A 13,474-nucleotide genomic window follows, 5' to 3' on the forward strand; every position below is an offset into this window, starting at 1 on the left:
CTGGTTTTGATTACACAGAAACATTCTCTCCAGTTGTCAAGATTGTCACTGTGAGAGTTTTTCTTGCCTTAGCTTCAATGAACAAGTGGTCCTTACATCAATTGGATGTGCACAACGCTTTTCTCAATGGTGACTTGAATGAAGAAGTCTATATGCAGCAGCATCCTGGATATCGGACCCCAAATACCACACTTGTTTGTAGGTTAAAGAAATCTATCTATGGGCTCAAACAAGCATCACGCCAATGGAATGCAAAATTTTGTTCCGTTCTCATATCCTATGGCTTCCACCAATCTAAGAGTGATTACTCATTGTTCACATTGAAGAAAGGAGCTGATTTTGTGGCTCTATTACTTTACGTTGATGATATGCTCATTGGTGGAACAAGTGAAGTTTTGATACAATCCATCAAGCAATATCTTCACTCCTGCTTCAAGCTCAAAGATTTGGGAACCCACAAATATTTTTTAGGCCTGGAATTCAGTCGATCCAAAACAGGTTTGTCGATTACTCAACGAAAATATACACTTGATTTACTGCAAGATTCAGGTTTCATTGATGCCCGTCCTCTTGAATCCCCCACTGAGTTGAATGTACATCTTTCTGGAGATTCTGGAACCACACTTACAGATTCTTCTTTATATCGTCGTCTCATTGGTCGCCTCATGTATCTAACCTTGACAAGTCTGGACATTAGTTACGTTGTGCACACTCTCAGCCAATTCCTACAAACTCCCATGGATCAACATCTTCATGCAGTATTTCGTATTCTAAGATATTTGAAAGGTTCACCGGGTCAAGGTCTTTACTTTCCAACTGATCTCTCCACTCACCTTCGTGCCTATTGTGATTCAGATTGGACCACTACTGATCCTTCTACGCAGCTTCGAGCCTATTGCGACTCAGATTGGGCTTCTTGTCCTGATACGCGTCGGTCAGTCAATGGATTCTGCATTATGCTTGGAGGTTGTCTTATTTCCTGGAAATCTAAGAAACAACCCACTATTTCTAGATCTTCCGCTGAGGCGGAATACCGTGCCATGGCCAACACATGTAGTGAATTAGTCTGGATTTCTGCCCTTATGCGCGATTTGAATGTTCATCTTTCTCAGCCCATCTCTTTATATTGTGATAGTCAAGCGGCCATTCATATTGCTACCAACCCGGTCTTCCACGAGCGCACCAAACACATCGAATTAGATTGTCATTTTGTGCGGGAGAAAGTTCAACAAGGCCTTGTGAAACTCTTCCACATTTCTTCTCCTGATCAACCAAGTGATTTTCTTACCAAACCAGTTACTGTCACCCATCTTCATCGACTCCTTCCCAAGCTGAATGTGTTCAATGCACACTGTTCACCTTGAGGGGGGGTGTTACGAGTAGCTGTTGTATAAGTTCTGTATAGTTGTTGTATAGGTTCTGTGTAATTGATGTTTAGGAGGAAAAGTCTTTGTATAGGCAGCGTATGGCTTGTCTTTTACTTTACGTGTATAGATTTCTTTTGTATTATTCTATTGGCTTGGATCTTTTCTTTCTAGGCATATAATGCTCTGTAAGAGTTCGTTTTTTGTTCAATGAGAATAGTGGAATTTATCGAGCTCTGTTCTCTCTTATCTCCTTGAGCTATCTCAAGCTTTTCAAGTTTGTTACTCAAGGCAAAACTTAATCCGTCCTAGATTATTAGGAAGTTTTTATAATTGGAATCAACTACCACTTAGTAATGGAAAATGATATATGTACAAAAAATACTTATACATAATTATTCATAATCTCGGTGTCACCATGCCATCTAGATATGAAGTCACCATGCCACCTAGATATGAATGAAAAAAATTTATTGTCTCACTTCTATTTTAATTGGGCACAAATACCCCTTATCTCTATCTAATCTCCACCCATCCCATCATCCTTTTTCCACCATCTCTAGATCTCCCATGTGGGCTCTGTGTGCCGACACATGTGCGTATAGCTCCTAAGGGTGTATAGCGTGTGGCACAGGAGGCATGTCTACTATCCCACATCGAACAATGCTTGAAAAAAAGTGCAGAATATATATAATAGGTCAACCTCTCAAACTAGTAACAATCAATTTTCCTTAGAGTGGTGGTACCAAATCCCATAAAAACTTCATAGTTAAACGTGCTTCTACGAGAGTAATATTGGGATGGGTGACTTTCTAGGAAGACAAAGTCGTTGGGTCGGTGTGGTACTCATGATCTTGTGTGGATGCGCTCACGGGGATGTGAGCCTCTTAAGAGGGGTGGAATGTGGGCTCTGTGTGTCAGCACGTGCATGCACAGCTCCTGAGGGGGGTACAACGTGTGGCACAGGAGGCATGTCCACTATCCCACATGGTACGGTGTGGTACTCATGATCCTGCGTGGATGCGCTCACGGGGATGTGAGCCTCTTAAGAGGGGTGGAATGTGGGCTCTGTGTGTCAACACGTGTATGCACAGCTCCTTAGGGGGGTACAACGTGTGGCACAGGAGGCATGTCCACTATCCTACATCGGACAATGCTTGAGGGGAAGTGTAGAATATAATAGGTCAAACTCTCAAACTAGTAACAACTAAGTTTCCTTGGAGCGGTGAAACCCAATCCCATAAAAACACCATAGTTAAACGTACTTCTATGAGAGCAATATTCGGATGCGTGACATCCTGGAAAGACAAAGTCGTTGGGACGGTGTGGCACTCATGGTCCTGTGTGGGTGTGCTCACGGGGACGTGAGTCTTTTGAGAGGGGTGGAATGTGGGCTCTGTGTGTAGGCACATGTGTGCATGGCTCCTGAGAGGGGTACAACGTGTGGCACAGGAGGCACATCCACTATCCCACATCGGACAATGCTTGAGAGAAAGTGCAGAATATAATAGGTCAAACTCTCAACTAATAATAATCGATTTTCTTTGGAGTGGTGGCACCAAATCCCATAAAAACTCCGTAGTTAAACGTGCTTCTACGAGAGTAATATTGGGATGGGTGACCTCTTGGAAAGACAAAATCGTGAGGGCTAGTTAAGTCCAAAGCGGACAAAGTGTTATTGGACTTGAAGGGACAGACTGTTACATCCCATGCTCGTCTCTCTCTCTCTCTATCCTCTTCTCCTCCTCCACCAATCCCCCAGTCTCCTCCGCCATACCAGATTTCGCCCGATTTGGAGTCGGCTTTCGCCTACCAATTGCCTCTGGGGACGGATCTAGCTGCTCATTGTGTTAAAGATATCGTACTCCTCTTCTGATGACAAGAACTTCAATACCTTATGGATTATTTAGTATTTCTGTATAGACAACGCATCCTCTCCTATTTTTGTTTACTTTTGTGCTCAGTTGTGGAAAATGTCAAAATTAAATAGGAAGCTCGTTATGGATGCTACATTTGAGGTTAACTATCTTGAAGATGGGTGTTTGGTATTAATCTTTTCAATTTGCAGTTTGAAAATTTAGGACCAATTCAGAATCTTAATCGCAGTGTTAAATGTGTGGCGTCGGTGAATGGTAATAGGAGTATGTTTCATTGAGAAAACTATATAATAACATGTTGAAACAATGTAATAAGAGGTTGGAATAATATAATAAAGGTATGTGTTGATAAGAAAATATAATAAGAGGATAAAACAATAAAATAAATGTATGAGTTTGAAAAAAAATGTAATAAGATGTCAAAACAATGGAATAAGAGGTTGAAACAGTGTAATAAGAGCCTAAAATAATAAAATAACGGTATGTGTTGATAAAAAATATAATAAGAGGATGAAACAATAAAATAAATGTCAGGGTTGATAGAAAAAAATATAACAAGATGCTAAAACAATATAATACGGGCCTAAAACAATGTAACAAAAGGCTTAAACAATGTAATAAGAAGCTGAAATAATGTAATAAAGATCTTTGTTGAAACATTCTAGAGTAATGGTCAATTGTTGTGAACTAGTTAAAGGGAGTTTGAAAATGCATGAAGAAGAAACGGTTAAATGGAAACCCAGTGGAGCCAAATAAACCAAGTTATAAAGCTTCTAAGTCACGGTGAATACTTGAGCACAATAAGAATTTGTCACTGAATCTGTTAATTTTAATTTTGTTTAAATTGGGAGAGCATATTACGACTTGTCTCACTACCCTGAGTTCGATTCCGATGAGTTTAGCTTTCCATGGACAATTTGGACCCCCTTATAAAAACAATTTGATATAAGTATGGTTTATCGAGAAACTAATATAATAAGATACTAAAATATAATAACAATATAATAAATATAATAAAACTGAAGTGTGCAGCTATGCGGGATGAACTCTTTGCTCAGATTTCAAAACAACTGAGAAACAATAATGTGTTTTTTAGTCGTTTTGCAAAAGGGTATTATTGTCCAAAAATTATTAAAAAAAAAAATTATGGTGTTATATTTAACTAAAATGATGAACATTATTTGCACCCCATTTTTTAATAAGTACATCACATTAACCCTTTAAAAACACACTAGAGTGGAGTGTACTTAGTAAAAAATGAGCTGCAAATAATGTTCATCAACAAAAATAACCGTTAATTTAACCGTCCCCTACCCTTATTGGCAAATTTACCGCCTATACTCTATCTCTAAATTAGTTTCATCAAAAACTTGTACAACATATTTTAGAGCGTATACTCTAGTATAAATCGACAGCGTATCCTCTGGTAGACATATTCTCCACCAAAACGCTTCTAATAAAAAAGTAAATAACTATATATTTATATATTAAGATGGATTAGGATGCTGTCGACCCTTTGGTTTTATACTCTCTTTTTTTTTCTTTTATATATGATTATAATGGAAGGGCCATACATAATGTACATTGAATAAGTAAAACATAACATATTGCTTACCAGGAACAAGACAACTTAAGCAAAACACTAAACATAGCAGCCAAGAAGAAAAAAGGGGAGTGGACGGCTTCAGATTATGCGGCTGATTCAGGGGATCATTTTTTACTATTGTCATTATCCTCATCAGTTTGATTTTGTTAACCACGTGTCAAAATGAAAATACAATCTTTGTGGTTATAAGAGGATAAATTCTTTGCTAACCTTATTCTTATTAATAAATAAATAAAATTTGCACATAAATATAAATTGTGGTCCATGAAGATTGAAATTTGAAGGGGATATAGATCAACATGACTTTTCAAAACCTGTTATCATTAAATGGCATTTAGTTGTTGTTTGTTAGGTATGATCAGTAAATTCGGGGTCGTTTCAGATTATGGGGAGGCAAGTTTTGTTGTTGGTTTGGTGTTTCTAGAGTTGTCGTCTAGACCGGGGTTTTAGCCGTCCAAACAACTCGGGTACGTGAAGTGGTAGAGGGGCCTTATTGGACGTCTGGATCGAGGAAGCTTGAAGATCCATCCGGACGGGGATCCTACAAGAGCAGGTTTAAGTGACAATCATCTTGTCCGTCCGACAGTTGTTGATAAATAGAAGACTTGTTTTCTAGGGTTGTAACCTAATTTCCTATTGTTTTGTTTCTATGGGTTTGAGAGGCAGTTGAGAGAGAGCAAAGGATGATAACTTTGTGGTGTATTTCTTGGGATCAATTGGGTTCATGGTGTAAGAGAAAATTGAATGTGTGGTTATACAAATTTTTTATGTAGTGAATTTTCTCTTGTTGTATTTTGACATCACCTTGTTTTTTCACACGCCTTGAAGATTTTCCACGTATATTCTTGTGTTAATTGTGTTTATATTTTCAGGTCGTGTGATATTTCTATAAAGGAGGATCTTGGGTAAATTTTCCAGCACTAGTTCTGTGCACTAACAAGTCTCAGTATATACTCAATACACGCCTTCTCCGAGGCTATAAACATCTATTTTTAGCTAAATTTGACTGCAGTCTCTCCAGAAGAAAGACAAACACATACACACAGTCCACATCTAGCCAAACTCTCCTTTTACAATTCACTATATATACACCACCTCTCTCAGAGGAATTTTCACAAACACAACTTGAAAAACAATAATGGCATCCCTTCTTAGCCTCCAAACACTCATTCTCGCCGTAATTATTGCCATAGCAGTCATGCCCGTCGCAATGGGCCAGAACTGTGGGTGTGGTGCTGGGGTTTGCTGCAGCAGATATGGCTACTGCGGCAATGGCAATGAATACTGTGGAAAGGGTTGTCGTGAGGGTCCATGTAACAGTTCCCCAGGTACCACTCCCTCTAACAGTGATGTTACTGTGGCTGATCTTGTCACGCCCCATTTCTTCAGCGGCATAATCGACCAAGCTGCGGCTAGTTGTCCTGGCAAGAGTTTTTACACTAGAGATGCATTTCTCAATGCTCTCAATGCCTTCTCCGGGTTTGGCAAAATTGGCTCTGCTGATGATTCTAAGCGTGAGATTGCTGCCTTTTTCGCTCATGTCACTCACGAAACGGGACGTACGATTTCTTTCCCTTTAATTTCTTTTGTTGTGCATATTTTTTTTTACTATTAGGATTGTGCACTATAAAAGTTTTCAAAACCTCAATATATATATATATATATATATATAATATATCGATTCACTCCACACTTATTTTTGTTGCTAATATACAAATATATGCAAATTTGTTTTTGTACATGCAGACCTTTGCTATATGAGCGAGCAGAATCCTCAATCAAACTATTGTGACACATCAAGAACAGACTATCCATGTGCACCAGGGAAGAGCTACCACGGCCGCGGACCGCTCCAACTATCGTGGAACTACAATTATGGCACAACAGGAAATGACCTAAACTTCGATGGGTTGGGGTCTCCGGAGTCGGTGGCCAATGACTCTGTCTTAGCATTCAAGGCTGGCTTGTGGTTTTGGATGAACAATGTTCGTCCGGTGGTGACACAGGGTTTTGGAGCCACGATTCAGAGGATCAACGGTGATATTGAATGTGATGGAAAAGAACCTCAGCTTGTTCAAGCTCGTATTAATTATTACACTAATTATTGTAAGCAGTTTGGTGTTAGTCCTGGAGGCAATCTTAGCTGCTAGGATATATATTTACATATATGGAGAGAGAATCATATATTAATCTGAGTAATTAAGAAGAATAAAAGATTGCATTATACTAGTGTTAATGCTTTTCTTTTTCCTTTTGGTTTCCATGACAACTAAGTATCTAACATGTTCTTAAGAATACCTTTTTTTAAAGGTCATACACTTGATTGTATTAAGTTTTCCAATAAATTGTGTAAATGAGATCCATAGACACTCGTGCTACCATAAAGATAGAGAACAACCAAAGGGACTAAAAAACAAGAAAAAAATTAAAAAACACAAACACAAAAAGGATCATCGCCAGACAAGTTTGTGGTTCTGGATGAACAATGTACATCCTGTGGAGACACAGGGTTTTGGAGTGATGATTCAGAAGATCAACAGGGCTGAAGAATATGGTGGAAAAAAACCTCAACTTCTTCAAACACGTATTAATTATTACACTAACTATTGTAACAAGTTTGGTGTTAGTGCTGGAGGCAATCTCCGCTCCTAGGATATATATATACATATATGGAGAGAGAACTATATATTTGAGTAATTAAGAAGAATAAAAAAAGAGAATATAAATAGTGATCTGTATCTCTTTTTTCTCTCGCCAATTAATAAAGGAATGCATTATAATATTGTTAATGCTTTTCTTTTCGTTTTTGGTTTTCATGACAACTAAGTATCTAACATGTTCTTAAGAATACTTATCTTGATGTGGACTAGCACTAACTATTTATGCCAAAAAAATCATACCCATATAAATTTTATTTGCCATGTTTTTGACTTGGTCAAATACGGCAATGGCAAATAGAGAAATTAAAGTCCGCTTACCTAGCATTAATGTTATTGGACCATCCAGTACATAATAATTTCAAATACTTTTTGATTTTGACTAGTTCTTCAAAAGTTCGGAACTTAACTTTAAAAAAAAAAAAAAAAAATCGGAACTGAAAAAGTTGTCCAATTGAAGTAGATTGATGTGCAATCATAGTACACACATCATATAAAGTAACAAGCGCATTTTCTAGTTTTCCTTAATTTAGTCACCGCGAGCATCTCCAATGATGATCTAGTTTCAATTACTCTATATTATCTTAGTTTTTGTACATCATCAAATTATCAAGAGCACAGAAGAAAAAAAAAATGACAGAGAGTGCAAAGTGTCAATCAAAGAATAGTTATGTGGGTCCACTTTTTCATCTTAGTTGGCTTTTGATATGTCAAGAGCCCACTAAATTTTGTGATAATATCAAGTGTTGATTTCAACCCATTGTAGGCATCTAGTGTTTCAAATGTTGTTTTAAGTACTTAAAATTTTGGTTTTCAAACATCCATTGTGGATGCTTATTTAATGGATATTGTATCAAGTGCTTGAAACTACACTTTATGATAAAATGTAGTGTTTAGAGCTCTAATGGGACAAAAATCACACTTGAAAATATCAACTAAATTAAGGCACAATCCATTTATGGAGTACACTCTAAACCTTGAAAGTGTACATAAGTGGGACCAACATGTGTAGTTGGTATTTTATACACAATTTCAAATGTTTGATAGTGTGTGTCATTGTGGGTGTTTATATTTCTAGCACTTGATACTATAAATCATGTACAAGCTTTAAAACATATGGAGTACAAATCAAGTGTTCACCACTGTGGATATAACTAAAAGTCTAAAAGGATCAGAGTTTAGAGTAAGTTTGGTACGCAAAATGCCCTTTTCCAATTTAACCTCTTTCAAGGGATACTCAAAATTCATCAAATCAATATTTTATTTTTTTCTCAACTCTTCTCCTCTCACGTCTCTCCTCCAATTCTCTTCTCTCTTTCCTTGAAAAATATTAAAATATTGATGTGATATTGAAATATGAGATGTGGATTGGGTTAAAATAGAACACACCATGTACCCCATTGTGATGTAAGAATTGGACTTGCTCTTCGGTTTTCTATTCAAGTTTTAGGCTTGAAATTTTCTATTCAAGTTGGATCTGTTGGAACCAATCTTGAAATTGGAAAATAAATTGAAAACTGAAAATAAAGACGTAATTGAAGAGATATGAAAGGTTATGGGTGCAAAGTGTATCGAACTAAAAATGAAATAAAAAATCATAATATAACCTCCCTCTCAAGATTCGCACAAAATTAAATTTTTTCTCCCCCCACGCCGCACAACCAACCACCACCCATGCGCACAACCAGGCACCACCCATCTTCGCCGTTTGATGGCCATTTGCACTGTCAATACCTCCAATAGAACCTTCGAGTTGCCAGAAACACATCCCAGCCAAGTTCGATAGCTAACTGCTACCTGAGTCGTCGAAAACGTGCCTTGAAGCATCGGACCACCGAAGCAAATATTGGCCCGATCCACCCATCTGTCGATGCCACCTACGTGCTCCCTGAGGTGAGGCGGACCTAACCCAACTAACGGCTGGCCGAAATGGTCATCGAAAAGCCCTAACCCGTGAAGACCCGAGTTTGAAATTTTGATTTTTGGCCACTGATTTGGACTGTAGATGCAACCCCGCCCCTGAATCGGACGTTCCAACCTCCGACAAATGTTGTGGACATGCACCGAAAGATTTGGCGTATCACGCACCCGACCCGGGATACGTACAGGTATAAACTTTGAAACTAAATCATATTTAATTGGAAACTTTTGATTTTTGAAATCTGAATGGTCACATATTGACTGGAGTTTGTTACTCAAGGCAAAACTTAATCCGTCCTAGATTATTAGGAAGTTTTTATAATTGGAATCAACTACCACTTAGTAATGGAAAATGATATATGTACAAAAAATACTTATACATAATTATTCATAATCTCGGTGTCACCATGCCACCTAGATATGAATGAAAAAAATTTATTGTCTCACTTCTATTTTAATTGGGCACAAATACCCCTTATCTCTATCTAATCTCCACCCATCCCATCATTCTTTTTCCACCATCTCTAGATCTCCCATGTAGGCTCTGTGTGCCGACACATGTGCGTATGGCTCCTAAGGGTGTATAGCGTGTGGCACAGGAGGCATGTTTACTATCCCACATCGGACAATGCTTGAGGAAAAGTGCAAAATATATATAATAGGTCAATCTCTCAAACTAGTAACAATCAATTTTCCTTAGAGTGGTGGCACCAAATCCCATAAAAACTTCATAGTTAAACGTGTTTCTACGAGAGTAATATTGGGATGGGTGACCTTCTAGGAAGACAAAGTCGTTGGGTCGGTGTGGTACTCATGATCCTGCATGGATGCGCTCACGGGGATGTGAGCCTCTTAAGAGGGGTGGAATGTGGGCTATGTGTGTCAACAGGTGTATGCACAACTCCTGAGGGGGGTACAACGTGTGGCACAGGAGGCATGTCCACTATCCCACATCGGACAATGCTTGAGGGGAAGTGTAGAATATAATAGGCCAAACTCTCAAACTAGTAACAACTAAGTTTCCTTGGAGTGGTGACACCCAATCCCATAAAAATACCGTAGTTAAACGTACTTCTATGAGAGCAATATTGGGATGGGTGACCTCCAGGAAAGACAAAGTCGTTGGGTCGGTGTGGCACTCATGGTCCTGTGTGGGTGCGCTCACGGGGACGTGAGCCTTTTAAGAGGAGTGGAATGTGGGCTCTGTGTGTAGGCACGTGTGTGCATGGCTCCTGAGAGCGGTACAACGTGTGGCACAGGAGGCATATCCACTATCCCACATCGGACAATGCTTGAGAGAAAATGCAGAATATAATAGGTCAAACTCTCAACTAGTAATAATCGATTTTCCTTGGAGTGGTGGCACCAAATCCCATAAAAACTCCGTAATTAAACGTGCTTCTACGAGAGTAATATTGGGATGGGTGACCTCTTGGGAAGACAAAGCCGTGAGGGATAGTTAGGTCCAAAGCGGACAAAGTGTTATTGAACTTGAGGGGGCAGACTGTTACATCCCATGCTCGTCTCTCTCTCTCTATCCTCTTCTCCTCCTCCACCAGTCCCCCAGTCTCCTCCGCCATACCAGATTTCGCCCGATTTGGAGTCGGCTTTCGCCTGCCAATTGCCTCCGGGGACGGATCTAGCTGCTCATTGTGTTAAAGATATCGTACTCTTCTCTTCTGATGACAAGAACTTCAATACCTTATGGATTATTTAGTATTTCTGTATAGACAACGCATCCTCTCCTATTTTTGTTTACTTTTGTGCTCAGTTGTGGAAAATGTCAAAATTAAATAGCAAGCTCGTTATGGATGCTACATTTGAGGTTAACTATCTTGAAGATGATGGGTGTTTGGTATTAATCTTTTCAATTTGCAGTTTGAAAATTTAGGACCGATTCAGAATCTTAATTGCAGTGTTAAATGTGTGGCATCGGTGAATGGTAATAGGAGTATGTTTCATTGAGAAAACTACATAATAACATGTTGAAACAATGTAATAAGAGGTTGAAATAATATAATAAAGGTATGTGTTGATAAGAAAATATAATAAGAGGATAAAACAATAAAATAAATGTATGAGTTTGGAAAAAATGTAATAAGATGTTAAAACAATGGAATAAGAGATTGAAACAGTGTAATAAGAGCCTAAAATAATAAAATAACGGTATGTGTTGATAAAAAATATAATAAGAGGATGAAACAATAAAATAAAGGTCATGGTTGATTGAAAAAAATGTAATAAGATGCTAAAACAATATAATAAGGGCCTAAAACAATGTAACAAAAGGCTTAAACAATGTAATAAGAAGCTGAAATAATGTAATAAAGATCTTTGTTGAAACATTGTAGAGTAATGGTCAATTGTTGTGAACTAGTTAAAGGGAGTTTGAAAATGCGTGAAGAAGAAACGGTTAAATGGAAACCCAGTGGAGCCAAATAGATCAAGTTATAAAGCTTCTAAGTCACGATGAATACTTGAGCACAATAAGAATTTGTCACTGAATCTGGTAATTTTAATTTTGTTTAAATTGGGAGAGCATATTACGACTTGTCTCACTACCCTGAGTTCGATTCCGATGAGTTTAGCTTTCCATGGACAATTTGGACCCCCTTATAAAAACAATTTGATATAAGTATGGTTTATCGAGAAAATAATATAATAAGATACTAAAACAATGTAATAAAATGTTTAAACAATGTAATACGAAATTGAAATAATGTAATAAGAGGTTGAAACAATATAATAAATGTTCATGTTTTAATTGTTTTAGATCTTATTACACTATTCACGAGAACAGTGTAATTAAGAACGACAAGGCGAAACATTTTGACAATGAATTTTGTTGGAAAGAGTTTTACATGCTGATTCTGAATATATAATTTTTTTCAAAATCTAACATGTATTTTGGGAGAGAAAAACGATTTGAAAGTAAAAAAACTATGATGTCATGTGAGATAAAAGTGTACCATTTGTATGAATAATTAAGGGTATTTATGTAAAAACATGATACACTTTACATGTCATTTGGCATGTGGCTTGCCACATAAATCATGTACAAAAACTCTATATATATGACTAGCAGCTCCGCTTAGTAATTGTTCTTACTTCTTTGCTTTGAATGGATTGGAGGATCAAACATAAATTGCAACAAAAATAAATGAAGGGAGATTATTATGCCCTCATGAATACAACGAAAATGGTAAAGAACCACACTACCCAGAGTTAGTAAAACAAGCCACATAGAACAAAAGAAACAAACACAGAGGAAGTAAATAGGTGAGCCTCAATCCGCGACTGTTCGATCAAACTCTTCTTTCTTTCCATGAACTATCTGAAAACAAATGGAACACAAAAATGAAAAATGGAATCGGATCGAAAAGTATTTATAGTTAGAGTAGTAGCGATGCGAGTGCCACCAAAGTCCCATCTCCATTACTTGAGATTGAATCTAACAAAGCTGCAGATTCACCAGCTATCAGGGATGAATGGAGGATTCATTTGTCTACTATTAAACATATTCTTCTTGGAAGCTCTCCATTAGCAAAATATCAGAGCGGCGCAACGGAAGCGTGGTGGGCCCGTAACACACAGGTCGGACGTTCGAATCGTTGCTCCGATAATTTTCATCGTACATGTCTTTTCATCTGGGCCTACTGTTAAAAGGCTCAACAAGAAGTTCGAAGGCCCAGATTTGGGGTCCTTTTAATTTTTCTTATAGGCTCTATTAAAGGCCCAACAAATAGGAATTTCAAAGGCTCAGATTTGGGTCAAAAGACGGTCCAGTACTCCTCTTGCAACATTTCACAAATTTAGAGCCATCTAGGCAATTTTCATCATTTTTTTTTTTTTTGCATACATCCTTAGAAAGATATTAAATGTGATTTTATTTAAAATTCACAATATTTTTTTCTCCAGGAATATATCTTTTGTTAAAATTTATTTTAATTGTATTTTTTATTATTTTTTATTTAATATGTAGTTGAAAAGGTTATTGAGTACTTGAACAAGATAAATATAAATTAGAATTGGTAAATATAGAAATATCAA

At 37.5% G+C, this 13,474-nt stretch overlaps 1 protein-coding gene across 1 annotated transcript; it reads left to right on the top strand.

Annotated features, from left to right (window-relative positions):
• Nucleotides 1-5,985: 5,985 nt before the first annotated feature.
• LOC119990038 (endochitinase PR4-like) lies at nucleotides 5,986-7,097 on the top strand. The gene is made up of 2 exons (XM_038835852.1): nucleotides 5,986-6,406; nucleotides 6,594-7,097. The coding sequence occupies exons 1-2, from the start codon at nucleotides 5,986-5,988 to the stop codon at nucleotides 6,995-6,997; spliced, it is 825 nt and encodes a 274-aa protein (XP_038691780.1). The 3' UTR covers nucleotides 6,998-7,097.
• Nucleotides 7,098-13,474: the final 6,377 nt, after the last annotated feature.

Source organism: Tripterygium wilfordii, chromosome 21, assembly GCF_013401445.1.
Source record: "Tripterygium wilfordii isolate XIE 37 chromosome 21, ASM1340144v1, whole genome shotgun sequence".
In the NCBI taxonomy this organism is placed as follows: domain Eukaryota; kingdom Viridiplantae; phylum Streptophyta; class Magnoliopsida; order Celastrales; family Celastraceae; genus Tripterygium; species Tripterygium wilfordii.